The sequence below is a fragment of the Ovis aries genome, chromosome 9, assembly GCF_016772045.2.
Source record: "Ovis aries strain OAR_USU_Benz2616 breed Rambouillet chromosome 9, ARS-UI_Ramb_v3.0, whole genome shotgun sequence".
NCBI classification, from domain to species: Eukaryota; Metazoa; Chordata; class Mammalia; order Artiodactyla; family Bovidae; genus Ovis; species Ovis aries.
In genome coordinates, this window is record NC_056062.1 from 93,999,038 (window position 1) to 94,025,718 (window position 26,681).

The 26,681-nt window shown below is 45.7% G+C and overlaps 1 protein-coding gene across 24 annotated transcripts in view; it reads right to left on the bottom strand.

Annotated features, from left to right (window-relative positions):
• ENPP2 (ectonucleotide pyrophosphatase/phosphodiesterase 2) overlaps positions 1-26,681 on the bottom strand; it is a 155,270-nt gene that overhangs the window by 97,197 nt on the left and 31,392 nt on the right. For 16 of the 24 annotated variants that reach the window (XM_060393988.1, XM_060393987.1, XM_060393986.1 and 13 more), the window contains exon 2: positions 349-451. The exons of 4 other annotated variants lie outside the window; for them this stretch is intronic. In XM_060393988.1, coding sequence (XP_060249971.1) covers positions 349-451 — 103 coding nt within the window. Of the gene's footprint in view, positions 1-348; positions 452-652; positions 752-26,681 lie in introns of those variants that run through there. 4 more of the 24 variants (XM_004011865.5, XM_004011866.5, XM_004011867.5 and 1 more) reach the window with 1 other exon arrangement.

The following is a 26,681-nucleotide window of genomic DNA, read 5'->3' on the forward strand; positions in this document are numbered from 1 at the left end:
CATATGACAACAAATTACACTCCCAATGTCTCTACTATCAAGTCAGCACCTGTTCTCACCACTTCTTTTTCAGCCTTGTCTGTTCACAAGAGCTTTACTGTTGCCTTAGCATGTGTAAATTCAGAGGACAGAGATTTAAACAGTCAGTAAAGCAGCAGGAAGAGTTCATAAAATGTTCTCTCTCTAAACCACGTTCCCCCATCTGAACTGTGCAGAAAGCTGATTTGATTCCAGAGACGGCATGAGTTAGTTGCACTGCAAGATTAAAGGTGCATTTCTTAAGGAGTGGACAGTGATCACTTTCAATATTTTAAAAGGACTGAAGATGGGCACAGCTGCTACACATACCTGTAGGAGGGCCTTCATCCCATCCTTCTGCCCTCTTAATTCGGTTTGCTGTGAATCCTAAGCAGATATTGACACCAACAGCAAAAGTGAACAGAGATATTACCTAAGAGAAGAAAGAGATCAGACTGTCAGTGCAGCCAGACAAGCCTGAATCGGATTCCACCAAGGCAGTGCAAATGACTTCAATATCACCATCCAATCCTGCAGCTTCCCCAACGCACCCTGTAGAGCTGTCTTCATTTTAAAAGCAGAAAGAAAATTCAGATCAGAAAGCAACTCCCCCGTCACTGTCCCCTTCGCCTACCTGATGGAGCTGGCATGAGCTTCTCCTGGCCATGGCAGGGCTTCTTGGAAAGCCTGTGGCAGCGTGTTCTGTGTGCCTACACTGAACGCGCTGCTTTTTGGGGCTCCGAGTCCAGTCTATTAACTACAAGTAATCCCACCTGGGAGGTTGACAGCCTCCTCTGATTTGTCCAAAGCTCGATTTCATCACAGTTTGCTCGCAAATCGCAGCTCTGAGCCTAAGCAGCTTGAAACATCCCTCTCCGCCTCTCCACCCCGCTCAGCCCCTCCCCTGACACACAGACACTTTCAAGTGGCTTCCTCTGGTAACATAAGGGTTTCTTATGTTGCTGTAGCCAATAACCCTGCATGTTCATTTTCCTTCCCTCCTGAAAACATGGCTTTTTAAAAAAAGAAACCAAATGCATTTTATCCGATAAAAATGAAACAGAGCCACAAAAGGGTTTCTACCAGCTTTAAGCTTTTAAGGTTTAACAATGTAGTTATTCAATGCAGTCAACCTCACAACTTCATGTTTTTTAAAAAAACAAGGAAAGTTTTATAATTTCTAAACCTGCTAACCCTCTGTCCGGCCCGTTTCTTTATTTTTCTGGTCGCATAAATGACCCTGTCCCTCCTGCCGCATTCTCAGCGACTCCTGGCTCCTCAAACATTTCCCACGATGAAACCGCCCAAGATTGTAACGAAACACAAGAGATAGCATTCTGCTTCCCCATGTTGTCCTTAGAGTTTACAGAAGTAACATTTATCAAAATCCTGGGGATGCCAGTGAAGCCGCACAGAGGTCTCCTGCCTCCTGAGGAGGCATAAAATGAGTTCAGATCTGCCTGCCTCTTCCTCCGGAAAAAACCGTGAGGTTTTTTGTTTCGGAGGGACTGGGGAGCAGCGAGGGTGGGATGTGGCGGGGGCGGGGGGGGGGGGGGGGGGGGGGGGAAGCTTTACTAATGACTGAACTGAGAAAGGACATCTCGGTGGCAGCAAGAATTCAGCTCTACAGAATTGTTTCCTTACGTTTTTTCCCCAGATAAATTATCATCTAGCCACCAAACACTGTGCCTTTGATGCTATTGTGAGGCTTAAAGTCTTTTTACTGAGCTAGCTAGCCACCAGGGGACTTCTAAAAGAAATCAAGCCCTCAAAAGCTGCAAGTTCTTCAAATACTGTACACTGGTAGGATTCAGACGGGGGAGGAGCGCTTATCTCTGGTTTTTCTCTGGCCAGACCCGGTGACCACAGCTCTTGTGCAGAGCATATGTGTGTACGTAAACAAACAGGGGGCTTACTATGCAACAAATGGCTACGGAAGCTGGGGCTCTGCTCAAATAAAACCCCACAGCACAAAAGCCAGAGCTTGCTTACGGTGGGCTGCACAGTAGGTCTGGGTTTCATTAGATATTCCAGAATTCGGTGACAGCTAATTGAGAAAAAGGAAGCACGGTGCCAAGCTTTCAGCTGCCTCTCTCGAAGCCTTTCCATTCTGCACTCTTACAGAGACGGCAGGCTGATGGGTCTTTCTACAGAAGTCTCTGGCTTCAGTCTGTACGCCATACTGAAATGATTTGGGGTCGGGTGTTTAGCAAGGCTTATGAAAGATGTTAACCCCACGTAAGATTTTTCTACTCTTTATGTTCAGTTTCAAGATGCAGGCTTGTACAAAGGAAAACTATCAGCCTAAAAGGGAAATGTCAAGGCAATCCTGTGACTGCATTGTATGCCACATGGCCAAAGGCTCCAAAAGAAAACTGCCCCAACCTCCTCACCAGCCTCGCCAGCCCTCACCAGAGCCCAACAGCTGCAGAATCTGTCTGATATTTGATGGTAGAAATCCAGCTTGAGGACAGTGAACACTCCCCTTGAAAAATGATTAGACTCAGAAACTGAACATTATCCATTCGTTGTTTGGACCTGCAGAGTAGCTGTGCAGGGGGAAAAAAGTCTTAAGAGTAATAGCCAGAGAAATGAACTGTGTGTGTTAGTCGCTTAGATGGGTCCGCCTCTTTGAGACCACATGGACTGTAACCCACCAGGCTCCTCTGTCCATGGGGTTCTCCAGGCAAGAATACTGGAGTGAGTTATCATGCCCTTCTCTAGGGGATCTTCCCAGCCCAGGGATCGAACCTGAGTCTTCCAGATTGCAGGCAGATTCCTTACTGTCTGAGCCACCAGGGAAGCCCAGCCTGACCCATAACTGGCTTCTGTACAGCACTTGTTACCAGTTATCTAAGAGGACTGAACACCTCTCTTCTGATAACCATTCGGCCAAAGGACTTTATCTACTACTGGTCACTGTGCATAGAGAACGCATTCACACACACACACACACACACACACACACACACACACACACACCACCTGGTCACTGTGCATAGAGAACGCATTCTCACACACACACACACACACACACACACACACACACACCACCTAACCACTGTTACACAGAATTTCACTCAAAGACCTTAACTGAAAGACATCATTACAAATTAACTGTCAGGGGGGTGACCCAAGTCCCTACCTCAGGCACCCAATCAACTGTAAAACAAACTCAGCCCTCATTATCTAAGACTGAGCCAGCTGCAAAGCCTGACAGTGCATACTGCCCATCTAGAAATTCAACTGAGATGACTGAGATAGAGTCCAAACCCCTTTATATAGAACTAAATCAAGACAGTTCGCCCGTGCTGGTATTTAAGATTTGGGGATAAGGTCACTCGTGGCCGGGTCAGTAAATAACAAAGTGTATGAGAAAGACTAAAATTAACTTTCAGCTTGGTTTATTAATCCAGCCATATTTCAGAGAACACTGCCCCCTGGCAGAAGAAAACCCAACCAAATCTTAACAACAGGCTCAGGCCTGAAAAATCATTCTGTGATTCTCAAGCTTCACTGGGCATAAGAATGACCCTGGAAACGTGTTTAAAATGTTGATGCTTACGGTCTAAACCCCAAGATTCAGAACCATGAGCTCCAGGAGGTGAGAAGAGAGGGAAAGTTTAGGGCCAGGCAGGAGCTAACACAACAGGCTCTTCTGATGCAAGCAGTGGAAGGGCCACGTTCTGATGCAAGAAAAGAGCATTCGAACAAATTACTCTGAATCAGTTAACTTACATCCTGAATGTTGACTTGCCTGGCCTAAGTCATAATGTAATTTTAATATATCACTAGTAGCATCCACTACTAATTGGACATTAAAGTTTATATCCCTTAATGGCAAACCATGGTGGTTCTTCCACTGTCCTTCCGTCTCCAAACTGTGAGCAGCGAAACAGTCTTTTATTTACTTTGCTGGTGGTACCAAGCAGCCAGGGTGTGTATTGCTTAATTGTGATACAGTAGTTGCATTTATACAAATGCACAGTCCATCTTTTCATGACATGCTTCTGTGAGTCCTTGTTTCCAAGCCCTGATTAAGGTAAAAGGGTTTGAGGTCAACAGTGAGATTTGAAAAAATCTGTAATTGAGGGTTGTCATTCTTGCCTCCTACCATAATTACGAAGCATTCATGAACGGATTCACACTTTATCAATATCCAGCTTCTCATTGTGCAGAACTAACTACAATTACGGCCTTGACCCGACTCTGCTCCCACCGCACTTCTAACACTACCGGACGGCCACTGACCACCTGGTTTTCAGGGGCAACACTTGAGCAGTCACTGCAGCACCAACACCAGGAAATTAAGAGAACGGCACCTACATGCATTCTTCCTACCCTATTTTAAAACTCTTTCAGTTAGGTCTTATTTTTCAATTCTGCTGTGGTTGAGAACTGTTAGAAAATTCAGGACAGACACCGGACAACAGGCTCTGCAGGAGGGATTTGCCGACTAAACGGAGCAAGAAATCATGACAGCTAATACAAAAACAGGCAGGCTCAATTGCCTCACAATCCAGCACTGCCCGTGTATAAAGTGGACTCCACTTAAGAGTTTAAACCACAGGGGCAAAGCTTTACGAGTAATCTACCGTCCCTGGGGGGTTCGCCAGCGAGAAGCGGCATACGCCTATTCAAATGCCAGCAGGACTTGCGTTATTAGTTACTACACAGCTAAAAGCTGAAATCAACACTGTCGCCTCTTTCAGTGACTTCCATTTATATCATAAACACCTATGCATCACATGTGCTCTCAGTGGGATCTAAGCATGAGCCCCCGTGCCGGAACACTCTCTGAGAACACGCACTCATGGCACAGATGTACACTAGCTCCTACTGTGTGCCAAGCACTCTTCCGGGCACCAGTTCCTTAAAAGGAGCCAAACCAAACACAGTCCCTTGGCCTCCACATAAGTCACACAGACACAGAAATAAGCGGGAAGCTGCAGCTGTGGCAGGCGTGGATGTATAGGGGCCAGTGATGCTATGGGAACGCATGATTCAGGCTTGATGTGGTCAAGAGGGTCGCAGAAGACTTTGTGAAGTGTCGGCTGAGCTGGGATATGAGGGCAGAGGGGAGGAACGAGGTAAGAGAGGAGGAAAGGCTTCTAGGCAGAGCAAACAGGATATGCAACGGCTCTACGCAGACTGGAGGCAGCACGCATCCCGCCAAAGGCATCCCGTTCAACCCGTGCCGGGAGATGAAAGGGAGCCTGGAGTGAAGTGAGGCCTGAGAGGCTAGTAGAGGTCAGTCCACGTGGGGCCTCGTCAGGCACGTAGGGTGGTATCGTCTTGATCCTAAATGTTTTGGAAAGCCTTTAAAGGGCTTAAATCAGTGGAAGCATAATGAGATATGAAGCCTTGACCTCTGTACAGTGTGGATATGAGTTTGAGGGAGTCAAAATGGATACAATAGGTAGTTTGGAAATGGAGGTGGTAACCCAGACAAAAGCCAGTGAGTGAGACGTGGCATTAGGAAAACGACGGCGCTGGTGGAGAGGCGGGAAACTGGTCGAGCTGGGCAAAGGGCTGTCCACGCACCGGGCACGCAGGCTGAGGGGCAGGAAGGCGTTAACGTGCCGCGTGAGCGAACGAATCGCTGATGGTCGTGATGGCCAGTGAGGCCACTTCTTAGGCTTTCACTGGATTATAAGGAAGATGAGGCAATATGCATCCATTTGCTAACACTCTAGAATTAAACAGGTAGAATAAGGGATCTCGCCAATAGCTTTAAAACCTGTGTCAGTACTTTTAAAACTCTTCTGAGGCAGTTGATTTAGAGAAAAGTTATAGTAGACTTGAAACATTTGAAAATAGGTTTATTCATAATTGAGGTTTAAGAAGAATTACCCCCAGGAAATAGCTCAGCTTTGTTCCTAACTATAGCTTACAATAAAACATTGCAAAACTCAAACTCAAATTAAGTCTTTTTTTTTTTTGCTACTCTGAAATGTACGTGTAAAAATCCAGGCAAATGGAAGTCGTTTGAGTCAACTTTGCCAAGTGAACTGTGAACATCTGAGCACGGATGGGTGGCTATATGACTGGAGAAAACTGTTTAACTAAAAGTATCAACCCAAGGTTGAGAACTCTCACCCTTTATCCTCCAGCCTCACACAAACAGGCTGAGAAGCCGTCGTCAACTCCACTGGAATTGGGTTGGCCAAAAACACCCACCCACGGAAAAACCCAAAAGAATTTTTTGGCCAACACAATAGATGAAGAAATGGAAGCTCAAACAACAGATAAATGGAGGCTCGAACAACAGATGACGGCCCAAGGTGGACAGAGGACAGCCCACGGTGGTGGAATAAAGGACTGGGCCCAGTCCGGAAGCTGGGCCTCCTGAGGCAGGCTGGTCCTCTCCACTAAAGTGTGATGTCCCTCCACCAGGCCACACGAGGCCTCAGACAACACACCCAAAACACAGCCACTGGAGCAGCCAGCCCCTCTCCAGCCTCCTTTCAGGGCAACCTTAAAACCACTTTTGCTCTGCCACAGTCCCTGCATCCCTTACTTCGAGTCAGACACCATGTCAGCAGGTCCTAGTCGTTAATCAGAATTATTACCATCCTTTACCAGAGACTGCTGAGAGCCAGGAATACCTGAATTATCTTCCTGTATGAATTCTTCTAGATTCATCTCTTCATCTTCTGAACACAAGTTAGAAATAGCTATTCTAGTAAAAGAGACAAAGCAGGAGCAGAATCAAATGCAGATATGTAAATGTTGGACTGATCAGATAATGATTAAATGCTAAGAACAAAAAAATAAGAGAAGAAATAACTGTTCTTCCCGTTGGCACTCTCTGCCCCCTTCAAACTGAGGCAAGTCTTATCCAATCTGTAATTCATTTTTCTACTTCTTACCCAGAGAGCTCTGCATAAAATATAGGCAAATGTGATGATTTTCCCCCTAAACTGAAAACCTTCCAGTCGAAGTGTGATCCCCAGAAGGGTCAGAATCACTTGGAAACTTGCTACAAATGCAAATTCTTGGGTCTCAGAAATTCGAAGGTAGAGCCCAGAGTCTTTAACAAGCCCATCAGGTGATTCTGCTGCAAATTTGAGACCCACTGACCTAGAGGATAAAATCCAAACTGCTTAGCAAGGTGCACAGGGCTCCAAATCCAAAATTAAGCTCCCCACATCCTGATCCTGGCTCTACCACTGTTTAACAGTTAGACCTTACTTGACCCTTTGGTGAATTACTTCTCCATTCTAAGACTCCGTTTCCTCATCTGTATCCAGCTCACAGGACTCTTAAGAACATTACATGAAATAATCCATGTAAACTGCCTATACAATGCCTGGCACAGAGGGGTGCTTAATAAAGGGTGAGTTTTCTTAATCAGGGGACGATTTGCTCTTCCCTGATGAAGCTGTGCTCTCTCACACCTTTGTCCTTTGGTGCCCCTTGTTGCTTTGGCCTAGAACGCGCTCCTCCACCTAATCTCCCTGGCCGACTCCAGCACGCGCTGAGGATCCAGGTCAGGAGCCGCTCTTCTGTAAAGCCCCCAACTTCTGCCCTTCCCACGCAGAGCAAGGGCTCTCCCACTGCATCTGTGATCTCTGTTTAGGCATCTCCAGCCTTCAGGGTCACTTCAAATGTGCTAGACAGTCACCCTGCACTCCACAGAGCCTCGCATCTTTCCTGGGATGCATCAGACAGACAATAACTGTTTGTCCAGTGAAGGACTGGGCATAAAGAAATCGGGACTTGAACTTGAATTCTTGTTCTCTTACTAACTAGCTGTGTCCCTTTAAGCCTGTGTTTATTCATCTGTAAAGAAGGATTATTGGGCTAACTCAGTGGTTTGAAACCCTTTTTTTAAGCATCAATACCTTACTTTCAAATAAAATCTCAAAATGAACACCAGCGTCTAAATTTGGAGCTGCTCTAGTGGGACTGGGGAGCCAAGATCCCATCCAGGCAGCCCCCTCCCTTCCGCCTATGGCACCTTCTCAGAAACATGGGAACAGGCCAAGGAGTGCAGTTTCTAGAAACAAATGAAAGAAACCCATCAATAACTAAGTCAGTTCCACTACTTAAGGACTTCTCTAAACCCCACCCTTTGTTGTAGTATTCATATGCCTACGTGAGTAGTTTTCCTCACCTAGGTGTATGGTATTCATGCACCTACGTGTGTGTGCTTAGTCACTCAGTCGTGTCCAGCTCTTTGTGACCCCATGGGCCCGCCAGGCTCCTCTGCCCATGGGATTCTCCAGGCAAGAATACTGGAGTGGGCTGCCATGCCCTCCTCCAGGGGATCTTCTCCAGGGATCGAGCCTAGGTCTCCTGCCCTGCAGGTGGATTCTTTATTGTCTAAGCCTCCAGCGAAGCCCATTCATATGCCTATGAAAAACGGCAGTCGCCCAGTCGTGCCGACTCTTGGCGACCCCTGGACTACACAATCCACGGAATTCTCCAGGCCGGAACACTGGAGTGGGCAGCCTTTCCCTTCTCCAGGGGATCTTCCCAGCCCAGGGATGGAACCCAGGTCTCCCACATTGCAGGCGATTCTTCACCAGCTGAGCTCCCAGGGAAGCCACATACCTATACACACGCCAAAACATGACCCGAGTCACCCCCAGACCAGATCTTTCACTGATGACAGTGAGACTCGGGCCCCGGCTTCCCCTCACGCTGATTCGCAGCCCTGCCCCTCTCCCACTGCGGTCACTCAAGCCTTCGTCAAGCCATGGCCCAGCAGCCTCACCAGAAGCCCCTCACAACTGCACCATCCGGGGCACTCTCCTCAAGAAGCTCAGATTCTACCCAAGACAGTCGTCACGTGTCCCTCTAGTGTTGCCTGTCTCACTTCAGTATTTCTTGCCTTGGCAAAAAGAAAATAGATTCCCAGAGAGCAGGGGAAAGACAAAGCCTGGTACAGAGGCTGCAGGCCTGGGTTCTGGAGTCCAGCCAACCTAGGTCTGCCACTTTAAAGCATGAGACCTTGCTTAACCACTCTGAAACTCAGAATTCTCATAACAAAAATGATGACAGTTTTTATCACACAAGACTGATACAAAGCTCAAACAATACAATGCATGTGAAAACAGGTAGCTCAGTAGTTGAACACAGGAAATAAACAAATGCTAAACCTTTGTTAAATATAGCAGGATAAACATCATCGACTCCCATGATCTCAGTAGGCAGCAAAGTGCTGGGCACATAGTAGGTGCTTAGCAGTGACAAAGGTTCTAGGAGAATTCGCTTTACTTGCAGAGAGATGACGTGTAGGTTTCAGCTGGAAATGTTATGAACCGCTTTCTTCACATTCTCTCCAGCCTCGAGAGAAAATGGGCTGCACGTATTTGGCAAAGGGTGCAATGACTCTGGAGAGAGCTCCAGAGACACAGGTTTCCACTGTGACAATAACGACCTTCTATTTGAATTGGAAAGTCCCAAGAATTTGAGCTTCCACTCAAGAAAGCTGTTGAACTCAAGCCTAAAAGGAAGTGCATACTTGCTACTGGGGGAGCACTATCACGTGCTCGGAGCACAGCAGGAGCCTCCTGGGAAGGAAGCAGACCCGCTATTTCTGTGATTCCCCTTAAATCAGGCAACAAATAGTGACAGTCAGCAAGCAAGGAGTGGAAAGAGACCTCTGCCCGATACTAGATTTCTTCGAAAACCTCACAGCTAGCACCATACTAAATAGTGAAAGGCTGCAACTCTTTTCTCCTGAGATCAGGGGCAACACAAGACTGCCTTTTCCCACCAGCTCTGCTGAGCACCGCACTTCCAGCTGAAGCAATTAGGCAAGAAAAACAATATAAGACATCTGAATCGGGAAGGAATGAGTAAAACTACCTCTCTTCACAAATGGTGTGAACTTTTATATAGAAAATCCCAAGTAATCTGTTTTTAAAATGTTAGAACTACAACAACAATAAATGAATTCAGGAACATGGCATGATAAAAAAAATCAGTGGTATTTTTGTACACTCCCAATGGGCAATCTAAAATGAAACTAAGAAAGCAATTGCATTCATAATAGTATCAAAAAGTCTGAAATACTTAATAATTAATTTAACAAAGGAAGTGAGGCTTGTACACTGAAAACTAGACAGCATAATTGAAATATATCACAGAAGACCTACATAAATGGGAAGACAATCATGCTCATGGTTGGAAAATATTATTGTGAAAAGGGCAAGAAAATGAAAAGACGGAAAAGTCTGCAGATTATATATCTGACAAGAATCTAGTATCCAAATATATAAAGGACTCATGCAAGTGAGCAAAAGAAGACACTGAGACCAATCTTTCAAATGTTCAGGAGTAGAACAGACATTTCTAGAAAGAAAATATACAAATGGTCCATAAGTACATGAAAAGATGCTGACTATTGTTATTCATTCGGGAAATGCAAATCAGAACTACAGTGAAATAGGTACTATTTCACACCCACTGGGGTGGCTAACAGCTTCCCTGTTGGCTCAGACGGTAAAGAATCCACCTGCAATGTGGGAGACCTGGGTTGCGAAGGTCCCCTGGAGAAGGGCATGGCAACCCACTCCAGTATTCCTGCCTGGAGAGGCCCCCTGGACAGAGAAGCCTGGCGGGCTGCAGACCCAGTCCATGGGGTCGTAAAGAGTTGGACATGATAGAGTGACTAAGTAAAGCATAGCACACAGGATGACTAACATTAAAAAGACAAAAAATAAGAAGTATCAGGAAGGATGTGGAAATATTGGAACCCTCATATATTATTGATAAGACTATAAAATGGGTGCAGCCCCTTTAGAAAACTATTCGGCAGGTCCTTAAAGTGTGACGCGTAGTGTTACCGTATGACCCAGCAATTCCACTCCTAGGTATATACCCAGGAGAACTGAAAACGTGTGTCCACACATAGCCCTGCACACAAATGTCCACAGCAGAATTCTCAACTGATGAGTGAATAAACAAAATTTAGTATATTCATGCAATTAAACGTTACTCAACTATGAAATGGAATGAAGTCCAGATACATGCTTAAACAGGGATGAACCTTGGAAACATCAGGCTAAATGAAAACAGTCAGATGCAAAGGCCCCACGCTGTATGAATCCACTTACATGAACTATCAAGAGTAGTCAGAGCCACAGAGAAGGAAGGTGGGTCAATGGTGGTCAGGTGATGCGTAAGTGACTGCTTCTGGAGATGAAGTTTTCTTCTGGGGTGACAGAGAGGCTCTAAAGTTAGATCATGGTAGTGTCGGCACATCTCTGTGAATGATTAGACACCACTGAAATGTTAAGTTTAAAAGGATGGGTGTTCTGGTTTATATCTCTAAAAATGCTGTTTAAAAAGAGAGAGCGAACACGCTAGTCAGATTATTTCCACAGTGAAGCAAATTTCAAAGCATCTGGACCTGCAGAAAAGGAACATTAATCCTGATCTGCAGCTCAGGTCAATGCCTTCAAAAGTGTCTTCAGAGTCACCTCAGTTACCCTCCAAACCTGATAATTAACAGGAAAACTGAAGCGTTTGCGTTGCGGTGTAGACCTATTTTAACCAGCCTCAATGTGATGAAGCCCTCTACTTTTCTAAAAATAGGAGGAGTTCCTGGGACTCTTTCAGAGCACTGCAGGTTCTCTGCCATTCTGCTTCGTCAGTTTCTGCTTCATTTGACTTTCAAATAAAGTGGCCTAAGAAGAAAATCTAGGGCCCTGTAGCCGTCACTTCGCCTACAGATCTCAAGGGGGTTGAGTCTTAATGGCAACAAACTGCAACCAGAGTCTGCGAGACTGTGGGGGGAATTTAAGAACAGTGACTTGGAACAGCATGGATGGACCTTGAGGGCATGCTGCTAAGTAACATCAGGTCAGACGGAAAAAGACAAATACCGTTGGGTCTCACTGATAGGAGCGATCTCTAGAACAGAGAGAGAGAGTGCGCGCAGAGACACAGACCAGACTGAAGGTTTCCAGAGGCAGGGTGGGCAAAGCCAGTGAAAGGGATCAAAAAGGACAAGCTTCCAGTTATACTATAAGTCACCAGGATGTCGTGTAGAGCACGGTGACGGGAGATAATAATATTGCATTGCCTATTTGAAAGCTGCTAAGGGGGTAGATCTTAAAAGCTTTCTTTATGAGAAGAAAGATGTCTGATTCTGTGTGGTGACAGATCTCAAATAGAGCCACTGTGGTGATTATTGATCAATATATACAAATACTGAATCATATTACACACCTGAAAAGACTATAATGGGATAGGTTGACTGTACTTCATTTAGAAAAGAAAAAAAAGAACAATGTCGTGCATTTGAAGAGCACTTCTCTTTTAAAGAAAATGTTAGAAGAGTGAAGAATTATAAGTCAAAAGAATTAAGGCTCACTCACTCTCCCCACTTTGCAATCAACAAAACAGAAAGGTTGCTCCTAGTCAAGGTCACAAGAGCTAAAGTCTGGACAGCTTGGTTGGGAGATGAGGGCAGTCCGGGACTGGGAGAAGGAAACGGGAAAAGCGAGTCTGTGTGAGTGGCATCATATCTGGCGTGGAGAGGACATTCCACAAATGGTACTCATATTTAGTAAGTGCTAGCCCTCTGCCAGGCCACATAAGTCAACATTTTTACATATATTGCCTTGTGTCACCTTCATAAAGACCTTCAGAGTATTACCATTGTCAATATATGAGAAAATAAACTTTAAATTGGGCAACTTGCCTGAGTTCAAATGCATTTTAAGCAGAGGAGTCCTCTTTTCTCCATGATTTCCCAATGAGGATTACAAAACTGGCAAGATTTTAAAGGAATGGGAATTTCAACTATTTTCTAGAAGAAACATAAGTCTATTAAAAGCAGAGGATCTGATAAACATTTGAGAAATCTTGAAAATGTTTCCTATTTCAGAACATATCAAAAGCCACAGATTAACGTCTATTCTAGACTGACCTTGCTCTGACCCAAAAAAAGAGTCAGTTGGTAATGAGGAGGTGATCAGAGCCGTGGGCATCATAGCATGTCATTTCAAAGTTCCTAAGATATCAGAGAGAATGGGGGTCACTGTCAGACAAGAGCCCGAACTGTTCGAATGGAAGAGTTTTACAAATTCACAAAGTGTTGATTCAACACAGATTTCGCAAGCACTCACTATAAAATATAAGCTAATGCTTAGCAAAAGTTCTGTCATCGTTTACTCGCTCAGCCACGTCCGAGTCTCTGTCACCCCATGGGCTGTAGCCCGCCAGGCTCCTCTGTCCATGGGATTCTCCAGGCAAGAACACTGGAGGGGGCTGATACTTCCTTCTCCAGGGGATTGAACCCGTGTCTCCCACACTGGCAGGCAGGCTCTTCACCACTGAGCCACCAGGCAATGTGCCGAGCACTATGTATCAGGGATACTGAAACAAAAAAGCATGTCTTAACTGGAAGAAACGGAAGTCAGTTGTTGCTAGAACTCACACTCCTGTGAGTTCTACTTGCAGAGGTACGCACAGGCTATGCGTGGAACATGCTGAGAACTGGCTCCTTCGATCTCTGCTCCACGCCACTTCCAGGGAGTCCTCCTGTCTTGCAGACTTTTTGTAGGATGAATTATAGACACAGTTTATAGATCTCTGCCAATTATGCTACTGAGATTGTCTTTATGTACATGAGATTTGGACAGCAGAATTAAGACAGGATCTCTCTTCCAACCCCTCCTAGCTGTTACTCTGGGCAAACATGATTGTGGAAATGGAAGGTTTTCATAAACATTATTTCACTGTCCATTCTCCAGATTCCTAGGCCCTCTATGGGGGTGACAGAGATGATAGCTTCTTGATTCCTAAATCATGGGATATGGCATATATTCTTGAATGCAATAATTCAGTGACAGCTAGCTACCACACACTACGGACCTGGACTGAACAAAATTCAAAAATATCTTGACAGGTTGAAGTCAAGAGATTACAAAAAAAAGAAAATAGCTAGATCTGTCTGGGATAACATTCTTCATATACTGAATACAATGTTGAATACAGTAGAATACAAAATTCGGTTATATAATTCCATACTAGCAGAGACCAAAACTGGAAACCATTCTTGTTAAAGGAAAACTGGGGGACTTCCCTGATAGTCCAGTTGTTGAGACTTCCAGTGGGGGGGGTGTGGGTTTGATCCCTGGCTCCTGAACTAAGATCCTGAATGCCATGCAGACAAAATGTCTTAATAAAGAAAGAAAATTGAGTATTTAAAAAGAGAAAATCGGGTCTTAAAAAAATCCCCCAAAGCCAGGAGTTTTTACCTGCAAGTTCTACAGGAGACCCTGCTTGATCACAGCTCTAAATAACCTCATTTTACCTTGAAAGTGAAAGTGAGAGTCCCTCAGTCGTGTAGGACTCTTTGTGACCCCATAGAATAGGCATGGAATTCTCCAGGCCAGAATCCTGGAGTGGGCGGCCTTTCCCTTCCCCAGGGGATCTTCCTAACCCAGGGATGGAACCCAGGTCTCCCGCACTGAAGGCTGATTGTTTACTAGCTGAGCCACCAGGGAAGCCTGTTTTTCCTTCAGTTCAATTCAGTTCAGTCACTCAGTCGTGTCCGACTCTTTGCGACCCCACGAATCGCAGCACGCCAGGCCTCCCTGTCCATCACCAACTCCCTTAGGCTCCTCTAATAAGCAACTAGCTCAGATCCAGAGGAGAAAGGGTCAGCTGCGCTGCCTGGACGCCATCGGGACCGTTTTCCCTCGGGACGTCTCGTCTAAGTCACTGCAAACGGCGCGGGGAGACGCGTGACCGAGGTGATGGGGCGGGCCTGTCACCGAGCGCATTTACGCATTCCTTCATGCATCCGTTTATTTATTCAACAAACTTTCATTGAGCACTTAGTATATCCTCGGGGCTTCCCTGGTGGCTCAGAGGTAAAGAATCCGCCCGCCATTGCAGCAGACGCGGGTCCGACCCCTGATCCAGGAAGACCCCACGTCCACTGAGCAACTAAGCCCGTGGCCACGAGTACTGAGCCCGGGGCCCAGCTAGGAGAGCCCGCGCTCGAGAGCCGCGCCCCCGACAAGAGAAGCCAGCGCGTGAGAAGCCCACGCACCGCAATCAGAGAAAATCCTCTGCAGCAACGGACACCCAACACAGCCAAAAACAAACAAATGAATAAAATTGGAAAAAAAAAAAAAAAAAACCAACCAACACCCGCACACCACAACTAAGACCCGGTGTAGCCAGATGAATGAATAAACAAAAAACGTGGGGAAAAAAAACCCCAAAAAAACCAATCCTCTGCCTCGTGGGTCTCACATTCTAGAGGGAGAGAAGTAGCATGCAAGGTCAGATCGTGGATTCCTGACAAAGCAGAGCAGAGAACTGAGCGGGACGGGAGGGCCGGATGGGAACAAAAGTGCCCCCGGAGAGAGGACTCCCGGCAGAAGTCTGAGGGACAGACGGCAGAGCCAGGCGTCTCTTGGGAGAAGCAGCAGTGGGAAGGCCCTGGGGCTGGGGACAGTGTACGTGCCCAGAAAGGCCAGTGCGGCTGGAGTGGCCGCGGGGCGAGGGGGCACCTGCGGACGACCGCGGAGAGCGGCTCGAGCTCCGGGTCCCGGAGGCCCACGCGGGCAGAGGGGGCTGCCGTGCTTCCCGGGGTGGGATGGGCAGCCGCTGCAGCGATGGGCGGGGTTCCGTGTCTGTTTCAGAAGGCTCACTCCGCCTAATATTTAGACGAGGGCGATTTAACGGCTCCCCTTCCGGCCCGTGGTTGAGGAGCCTGTGACCGAGCATCCTGGTGCTTTAGGTGGGCGATGAGAGAAGGTGGGTGTGATTATCCTTCGCAGATATCTGAAGGGCATTGCACTTCCCTGAGCAAAACTGGAAGGTCCAGAGAAACATGTTTTATCTTGTAATAAATTCTCCAGCCATCCATGCTGCCAAAGTTCTCTTACAAAGAATGAACTCATGGTTATTATTCAAGAAAAGGTTGGTCTTTTGAGGTATCTAAATTTAAAGGAAGATTGACTATACAACACGTATGGTCCTTTCCAACTCTAGACATCTATTATGTTTCTCTCTTCTTAAAACTCTTAGGGAGCTGAGTTCTCTCTGCATGTAATGACCAGCAAAGAGCTACTCAATTAAATAACTAACCTTGGTTTTATTTTTCCTGAATAAATCCAAAGGAACAGTAAGGATCCTAAATACATTTTGTTCTTACTATTTCATCTCCTGAAAGAAATATACATATAGACATAAACAGGAGTAGATAGACATATAATACCTATGGCATGTGCAATTTAATTACTATCCATCAAAGGGCTTCCCAGCTGGCTCAGTGGTAAAGACCCTGCCTGCCAATGCAGGAGACCTGGGTTCAATCGCTGGATGGGGAAGACCCCCTGGAGAAGGAAATGGCAACCCACTCCAGTGTTCTTGCCCGGGAAATCCCAAGGACAGAGGGGCCTGGTGGGCTACAGTCCATGGGGTTACAGAGCCGGACAGGACTGAGCATGCATGTAGGCACACAATTAAAGAGAACATGGTCAGGGCTAGGCTAAGAAAAGGAGAATACCTTTCACAAAATCACCTGATGGACTTAAGTGAGAGATGAAGGAATCTACTTCCAGACGGAGCTAGAAGAGAGCCAAAGGCAGGCTGATCTTACATTGCCTCTCCCAGTATAAGACCGGGGGGGGGGGGGGTCTTATACAAGACCCAGTGCAAAACCAGGAGATCTCTTACAACCCTCTGTAAACAGAGAGCCACTGCAAAGTTGGAGTGCAATAACCTCGGCTTGCCTCTGGAGTATTATGCAAGAGAACTCAGAAGTGCTGGGCCTTCTGTTGACCCGCTAAGCTTCTGTTGCTCTTATGAGGGATGTTATACAACTTGTTCATTACGAAAATCCTGGGCTCTTGGGCTTGTTTGGAGTGGTGACTCTGCCTGCTAGCTGTGTGGCCTTGCCTGAGTTAGAAAACCTCTCTAGCCCTCGTAAAAATGGGAGAATCCCAGTATCTTCCTCATGGGGTTATTGCAGGGATTAAGCAAAAGAATCCGCCTAGCGTTCACTGTTGAGAACAACAGCTACCATCTACTGAGCCCCTAGGATGTGCCGGACATTGTTCAGGAATGAGCTCTGTGAATTCTCTCAGCCTTGCAAAGTACACAGTGGTTTCTCTTCTTGACAGAGGCCCATAGAAATTCGAGTAGTTTGCCCAAGTTCACACAAGTTTATTCAAACTCAGGTCTCCCTAACCAGAGTCCAGCTTCTATTAATAAACAGTTCTTGCTATAGTCCACGATGCTATGTTTTATTACTTTTAAAAGAAATTCCTCTAATCTCATCCTTGAAGGGCAGTTGAAGGTTTTATCCCATAGGGCCTTTAACAGTTCAGAAACAGAACAGATTTTGTAAAGTACAGTTCCTCACTTTGGCACCAAATACAGGTTGGGATCATTATACTAATATGCTTTTCTTGTGTTATCTGATCAAAGCAGCTGTTTCTGTATGCCTTCTAGGTTTGGAGCTGGGTAAATCTCAGTCAGAGACATAGCTTGCGGCCTCTTGTGACAAAACATTTTGCAAAAGACCCAGTCTTCTCCTTTTCTCAGGCTTTCCTCCCTTCCTGCAGCTGTTTCCCCTTCTTCCTGAGAATTGATAAAAATTCTGAAACTCCTGTTTTTACAGTTGATCTCATGTGACCTCACTATGGACAATGGCCCCGTTGTTTCACCCAGCTACAACACTGTCGATGAGATGCCAGTGCTAAGAACAAACGTCACCAAGTGTTGGAGGCAAGAGCAGTATTTCTATAGTGGCTCCTGGCCTGGCGCACACCACAGTCTATCCCTAGTAATGACGCTGGCACAGTAACAGTTCCCGTGTGCTGCGAGCCCGTGTCAGTCGCCCAGCCGTGTCTGACTCTGTGTGACCCCGTGGACTGCAGCACACCAGGCCTCCCTGTCCTTCACCATTTCCCAGAGTTTGCTCAGACTCATGTCCATTGAGTTGGTGACGCCATCCAACCATCTCATCCTCTGCTACCCCTTTCTTCTCTTGTCTTCAATCTTTCCCAGCACCAGGGTCTTTTCCAATGAATTGGCTTTTCATAGCAGGTGGCCAAAGTCTTGGAGCTTCAGCTTCTGCATCAGTCCTTTCAATGAATATTCAGGACTGATTTCCTTTAGGATGGACTAGTTTGATCTCCTTGCTGTTCAAGGAACTCTCAAGAGTCTTCTCCAACACCACAGTTCAAAAGCATCAGTTCTTAGGCTCTCAGTTTTCTTTATGATCCAACTCTCACACCCATACAAGACTACTGGGAAAACCATAGCTTTGACCAGACAGACCTTTGTCAGCAAAGAGATGTCTCTGCTTTTAACACGCTGTCTAGGGTTTTCATAGCTTCCCTTCCAAAGAGTGAGCATCTTTTAGTTTCATAATCGCAGTCACTGTCCACGGTGACTTTGAAGCCCAAGAAAATAAAATTTGTCACTGTTTCCACTTTTTCCCCACCTATTTGCTGTGAAGTGATGGGGCCAGATGCCATGTTCTTACTTTTTTGAATGTTGAGTTAAGCCAGTTTTTTTCACTCTCCTTTTTCACCCTCATCAAGAGGTTCTTTAGTTCCTCTTTGCTTTCTGCTATTAGGGTGGTATCATCTGCATATCTGAGGTTGTTGATATTTCTCCTGGCAATCTTGATTCCAGCTGTACATCCAGCCCAGTGTTTCTCATGATGTACTCTGCATAGAAGTTAAATAAGCAGGGTGACAATATACAGCCTTGACATACTCCTTTCCTGATTTGGAACCAGTCCATTGTTCCATGTCCAGTTCTAACTGTTGCTTCTTGACCTGCATACAGATTTCTCAGGAGGCAGGTAAGATGGTCTGATATTCCCATCTCTTTCAGAATTTTCCAGTTTGCTGTGATTCACACAAAGGCTTTAGTGTAGTCAATGAAGCAGAAGTGGATGTTTTTCTGGAATTCCCTTGCTTTCTTTATGATCTGATAAATGTTTGCAATTTGATCTCTGGTTCTTCTGACTTTTCTAAATTCAGCTTACACATTTGGAAGTTCTTGGTTCACATATTGCTAAAGCCTAGCTTGAAGGATTTTGAGTATAACCTTGCTAGCATGAGAAATGAGCAAAATTGTACAGTAGTTTGAACATTCTTTGGCATTGCCCTTCTTTGGGATTCAAATGAAATTGATCTCTTCCAATCTTGTAGCCAATGCTGAGTTTTCCAAATTTGCTGACATATTGAGTGAAATAGCTATAGCACCCTATTTTTATGAGGAAGAAAGTAAGATTCAGAAAGATGAAATAATTTACGCAAGACTATATGGTAATGGTGAGAAAAGCTAGTCTGAATGGTTCAGTTCCCCTGATCTCTTCGCCACACCTTGCCTCCTCAGTTGTTTGCTACGTCAGAAATTCTTCCTTCTAAACTGAAAGCTCCTCGAGGACAGGGATTGCCTCACCAACATCTCCTGAAAGTTCCACAACATCTGGCACAGAAACTGTTAAACTTTCTCCATCTAAATCAGCTGCATTTTCCAGGCAGACAGAACTCTAATACCCAAGAAAGATGGCTGCCAATTCTAACATTCCAGCTTGCTCAGCCTCCCTTGGCAGTGGGTTGCAGTGAGTAATTAGCATTGCAGGCAATTCACGGAGTCATTCACGGAGCTGAATGACGTTCAGAATTCACAATGCAATGGCCACCTGCTGGCATCAGCCTAACCTCCTCAAAATATCCACCTTCCCGAGTGGACTTATGACCTGGACACAGTTGTTTGCCTCTTTATTAGACTTGTGTTTGCCTAGGAATGAATGGACAAACAAGAGGGACGCACATGCCTCGCATTCTAATGAGGGCAGGAACCCTTTGGAGCAAAGAGGGCATTGAGAGGCATCTGAAGAGCCTGTGGGCTCTGGCGGCATCACCCCAGCTCCAGGCAAACAATGCTTTTCTCAGCCGTCCTGGGGGCGTCAGCCGCAGCTGCACTTAGCACTCGCAGGCACATCATGGCTAATCCATGGTGAATGGTCAGAACGGGTGAAGAATGAGCAAATGGTTTCTCTCCTTATTCTTGTCTAAGTAGCTTCATGGGAGGATCAGCTCAGCTCAGCTCAGTCGCTCAGTTGTGTCCGACTCTTTGCGACCCCATGAATCGCAGCACGCCAGGCCTCCCGTCCATCACCATCTCCCAGAGTTCACTCAGACTCACATCCATCGAGTCCGTGATGCCATCCAGCCATCTCATCCTCGGTCGTCCCCTTCTCCTCCTGCCCCCAATCCCTCCCAGCATCAGAGTCTTTTCCAATGAGTCGAATCTTTTCATGACGTGTCCAAAGTACTGGAGCTTCAGCTTTAGCCATCATTCCCTCCAAAGAAATCCCAGGGCTGATCCCCTTCAGAATGGACTGGGTGGATCTCCTTGCAGTCCAAGGGACCCTCAAGAGTCTTCTCCAACACTACACTTCAAAAGCATCAATTCTTCGGCGCTCAGCCTTCTTCACAGTCCAACTCTCACATCCATACATGACCACAGGAAAAACCATAGCCTTGACTAGACGGACCTTAGTCGGCAAAGTAATGTCTCTGCTTTTGAATATACTATCTAGGTTGGTCATAACTTTTCTTCCAAGGAGTAAGCGTCTTTTAATTTCATGGGAGGATAGTATAGCTAAATGTAATCATGTTGAGAGAAAGTATAATTCCTTTTTGGTCAAGATTTAATGAAAAGGGTTCTCAAAGTCAGACAAACCTAGGTTCAAACTTCAGGGCTACCACTGCCTTGCTGGTTGAGTTTGGATATTAACTCATCAGACTTCTGCTTTCTCCGAGCCTTCAGTTATTGGCTCAGAGAGAGGCCTTCCTTGCCCCTCGCATGCTTTCCGCTTCTTTATTCTCTTTCTGCCCAGGCATTTACACCTTGCCACTGCAACACTCTACCCTAACTGTAGCAGGGAAGAACCTTAGTTACTGTCATTATTTATACGCCTATTCCAGGAAAGACTCTTTCTCTCCCCAATATGTCTACCTGCTTTTTGGAGCTTAGTTTTAGTCTCATCTCCCCTATTAACTCTCGGGAAGAACCTTGTCCTTCTGAGTTAACCCGTGAAGAGAGGAGCCTGGCAGACTACAGTCCATGGGGTCACAAAGAATCGGACATGACTGAACGCGCAGGCACACACACACACACAAGTTAATTACTACAGGGCTGTGGCCTTTAGGCTTAAATTATGCATAATGGCCCATCTCTGGAAACCCTGCTTCCCACAAAATGAGCATTAAGCTAAAATACCTCTGTTTGGCTCACAGGAGCATCCAGACCAGGCCAACCTGTGCCTGACTGCAGGGAGGAAGAAATGAACACACCCCTCCAGGGGCTGATGGGAAGCCAGGACGTGTTTGACTTCACTCCCACCTGTTCTAGTAGAAGAGGTGTCCAAATTCTGTGAGTGACTCAGGCAAGATGGTTCTTTAGGGCACAGGCCCATCTTCTGGGTTAGCTGGTGTGTCTCAAACGTTGGCCTGAGAGTTCAGGCTCAGCATGTAATTCTGGGCACGTGTGCCTCTCCCACTAGACTGTTAACACGACAAGATTAGGAACCAAGTCCACGCCTCTTCGCTCTTGCCCCCAGAGCCTGGCACACAGTTACTGTTGGTTCAGCAGGTTAACAAAGGAAGAAGCCTCTGAAGAGAGGGGAAGGGAGGCGTACCCGACTGTGGGGAACCGAGACGCAGGGGAAGAGGGGCCGGGCGGCAGTCTGGCAGCTTCATTTGCTGTAAAATGGCAGCAAGGTTGCCAGGGCCTTCTCCCTCCGCCTCTACGGCCAGAGTTCTCAAGAATTTTCTAAATCCTAGAGGATGGCAAAATCCCAGCCCTAGACAAATAATGCTACTTTCTGGCTTCTGTTCCATGAACCCAAGACACTCTTTGTTGTTTAGGGGCAAAGTCATGTCCGACTCTTTTGCAACTCCGTGGACTGTAGCCCGCCAGTCCCCTCCCTCCATGGGATTCTCCAGGCAAGAATACTGGAGTGGGTTGCCATTTCCTTCTCCAGGGGGTCTCCCTAGATCAAGGATCAAACTTGTGTCTCCTGGATTGGCAGGCAGATTCTTTACCACTAAGCCCCCAGGGAAGCCCCTAAGACACAGCAGGAAATTGCAAAACCCTGCTGATAACTGCCGTGCGCACTCACGCCCCTTCATTTCTGCAAAGCGAAGTCTGCAGCAGTCTTGGCCATGCTTTTGTTATTCAGGCACTCGGTTGTGTCCAATTCTTTGTGATACCACAAACTGCAGCACGCCAGGCCTCCCTGTCCTCCACCATCTCCTGGAGCTTCCTCAAATTTACGTTCATTGAGACAGTGATATCATCCAACCATCTCATCCTCTGTCATCCCCTTCTCCTCCCCCCTTCAATCTTTCCCAGCATCAGGGTCTTTTCCAATGAGTTGGTTCTTCGCATCAAGTGGCCAAAGCGTTGGAGTTTCAGCTTCAGTATGAGCCCTTCCAATGAATATTCACGACTGATTTCCTTAAGAATTGACTGGTTTGATCTCCTTGCTGTCCAAGGGGCTCTCAAGAGTCTTCTCCAACACCACAGTTCAAAAGCATCAATTCTTCAGTACTCAGTCTTCTTTATGGTCTGATTCTCACAACCATACAGGACTACTGCAAAAACCATAGCTTTGACTATATGGACCTTTGTCAGCAAAGTAATGACTCTACTTTTTAATATGCAGTCTAGGTTTGTCAACGTTTTTCTTCCAAGGAGCAAGCATCTTTTAATTTCATGCTGCAATCACCAACTGCAGTTATTTTGGAGCCCAAGAAAATAAAGTCTGACATCTTTATTGTTTCCATTGTTTCGCCATCTATTCACCATGAAGTGATGGGACCGGATGCCATGATCTTAGTTTTTTGAATGTTGAGCTTTAAGCCAACTTTTTCACTCTCCTCTTTCACTTTCATCAAGAGGCTCTTTAGTTCTTCTTCACTTTCTGCCATAAGGGTGGTGTCATCTGCATATCTGAGGTTGTTAGTATTTCTCCCAGTATCTGATTCCAGCTTGTGCTTCCTCCAGCCCGGCATTTCTCATGATGTACTCTGCATATAAGTTAAATAGGCAGGGTGACAATATACAGCCTTGACGTACTCCTTTCCCAATTTGGAACCAGTCCATTGTTCCATGTCCAGTTCTAATTGTTGCTTCCTGACCTGCATACAGGTTTTGCAGGAGGCTGGTAAGGTGGTCTGGTATTTCCCATCTCTTTAAGAATTTTCCACAGTTTGTTGTGATCCACACAGTCAAAGGCTTTAATGTAGTCAATGAAGCAAATATTTTTTTGGAATTCTCTTGCTTTCTCTATGATCCAACGGATGTTGGCAATTTGATCTCTGGTTCCTCTGCCTTTTCTAAATCCAGCTTGAACATCTGGGAGTTCTTGGTTCATGTACTGTTGAAGCCTGGCTTGGAGAATTTTGGCCATGTCTTTAGTTACTACACATTGACTTAACCCTTGAATAGTTTGTATATAATGTTGCAAATTTTTCCAGTCTTTTCAAGCCTTTCCACTCCCACTACTCTCAGGGAACAACTTTATCTCCTAATCTCCTCTAAAGATCAAAACTATTCTAATGTATTTAGCATGCTCTGTATAAAGATTTTATTCATAGTGCCTCCATACACAAAATATACTTTGGAGGGTGAGGAAAAACTTATTTTTTTCCAGCTTTTTCCTGAGGTTAATTTACAGATTGAGATGTTTCTGAGGACAATTGCCTGTCTTGTGTTATATAGGAAGGTCATTCTCTGGCAGCCTGGCTCTATTTTTAGTCAATTTGGAGCCACTGGCAGTGGATATTAGGACTATAAATATCCAGGGTAATAGTAATAAGGGGTTTAAGGTCCAATGAGCACTGGATGAACATGCTGTAACATCTCACAACACGCCTTCCCAAGGCAAACATGGCCAACCAAGCGCTACAAGGCGTGCTCAGAACAAAGACAGCTCTTACCAGCAGACCTCAAAGATACTGTGGGTTTGGTTCCAGACCACTGCAACAAAGCAAATATCTCAATAAAGCAAGTCACAGAAACTGTTTAGTTTCCCGGTGCAAATAAAAACGGTGCTGACACTCTCCCATAGCCCATCAAGTCTGCAATAGTATTATATCTGAAAATCAGTGTACTGGGAATTACCTGGCAATCCAGGTGTTAGGACTCAGCACTTTCACTGCAGGGCCTGTGTTTGATCCCCAGTTGGGAAACTAAGATCCCACCTGCTGTGCGGCACAGGCAAATAAGTAAAATAATAAAAGGGAAAAGATCAGTGTGCTTATCTTAGTTTAAAAATACATTATGACTGGAATTCCCTGGTGGTCTAGTGGTTAAGGATCCTCCGGGCAATGCAGGGGACATGGGTTTGATCCCTGGTCTGAGAAGATCCCACATATCCCAGAGCAACTAAGCCCGAGGGCCACAGCTCCTGAAGCCCACGGTCCAGGACCTGAGAGCTTCAGTACTGAGCCTGTGCACCGCAGTGAAGAGCAGTCCCTGCTCCATGCAACCAGAGAAAGGCCCCCAGCGGCAACAAAGACCCAGTGCACTCAAAAATAAATAATTACCTTAAAAAACACACAATTGCTAATGCTGTCACCTGAGCAATCCGCAAGTCATAATCTTTTTGCAACAGTAACATCAAAGATCCCTGATCATAGATCACATAACAAATACAGCAATAACAAGAAAGCCTGAAATACTGCAAGAATACCAGAATGAGACACAGAGACACAAGCTGAGCAAATGCTGTTGGAAAAATGGTGCCCGTTGACTAGTTCCACACAGAGTCGCTACAAACTTTCAGTTATCTCTGAAGCACCGTAGAGCAAATAAAATGAGACACGCCGACATGAAGAAGCCAGACGGCTGTCTCTCCTCGCTGGGATCTGACAAGCAGAGGCCCCCGTGCTCTCCGAGCCATCTGGCTGAGCTGCTCTGTCAACCAACCATGGCAAATGCTCCCAACTTTTCCAGACTCTTTATTTCACCCTTATTTTGAAGTAATAATTTGAAATAAAAACAATAAATGCCCTGTGACCCATACGTCAAATGCTCTTCCCATTTTTCAGACATCGTCTCACTTAACCCCAGTAACAGTCATGCATATAGGTGTTATCACCCTCTGTAATGCACAGGGACAGAAACTGAGATACAGAGAAATAAAGGGGTTGATCTGGGGCTTAAGCAATGTGGCTCCAGAGCCTGGCTGCTTAACCACTACCCCATGTAATCTGGCTTGTCTTTGAGATGGACAGTATTCAATAAGAAATCAGAAATCAGTTTCCCCATTGTTAAACCCATTTAAGGATACACATAACTGACCATCAGCCCCAGGGCCAGCTACAGTCAGAGCAGAAGTTGTGGAACTCGACAGGACTGGGTTTGAATTCTTAGAGTGACAAGACCTCATGTGCAGGCGCACTCAGGTGCTCTGTCGTGTCTGACTCTTTGCGACCCCGTGGGCTCGGCTCCTCTGTCCCTGGGGTTCTCCAGGCAAGAATGCTGTGGGAAGCCACTCTCTCCTCCAGGGGACTGTCCCCACCCAGGGATTTGATCCACACCTTCTTTGTCTCCTGCACTGGCAAGCGAATTCTTTACCACTGAGCCACCAGGGGAGCCTGTGAGAATTCACCCAATTACGAACCCTGCGGGTCTCTATGCTGTCATTCTAAAAATGAGAACACAGGCAACTCCTTCAAAGGACGGTTTTGTATGCAAACTTTTCCTGTAAGGGGCCAAATAATCAATATTTTAGGTCTTGTGGGCCATACAATGATCTATCTCAACTACTCAAATTGCTGTAACATCAAAGCAGCCCCAAACTATACAGAAAACAAGGAGGTAACTGTGTTTCAACAAAATTTTATTTACAAAATAAGCAGTGCTCAGATGTGGCTGCAGGCTATGGTTCTCCAGCCTCTGATTTTGAGGATGACATGAGATAATATATGTACTTTGCATGATCCCTGGAATACAAGTCATCAAAAATGGTAGTATAATTATGGTTTCAGCGTGAGATGACCGGTGCTTTGGAGCTGGGTTCAAGAAAATCCCAACCAAAATCAAGGAATTTAAAATTGTCAGGGAACTCTCAAGTCTCACTTAGGTAAATGGACAGTTTTCATAGACTTTTGAAACACTGATAATTTATCAGTACTCTACCCCCAATATAATTTTACAGGTAAGGTTGCCAGAGACAATTTTTTTTTTTTTTAGTATTTTCAGTATTGGGGACATATTTATACTAAGAGTATTTCTTGTTTATTTGCAATTGAAATTTAACTGGGACATCCTGGGAGCGGGGTAGGAAGGGTTGCTGTTGTCTGTTTTGGTTTGCTTGTCTTTTCCTGAATCTGACAGCCTGACCTACAGACCTTTATGATGCCATAATTTGGGAACTGCTGGTTTTATCCCATAACAAGAATAGCTCAACACAAGCAACATTTTGTTCTTTCAGGGAGGAAAAGAATTACATTCTTCAGGAATTATCCCCAAGGTTCAAAACTAATAAGTCCCCTGGGTAGAAGCCACTGAAACACTAAGACAACCAGTGCTTTGCACTCACGGGTGCCAAGAACAAGCTTAGGTCACCCAAGGAAAAAGGGCAATAATCTCGCATTTGTTCCCGCTGACTAAAGTCAGGCAGCTTCCTGGAAATTGTT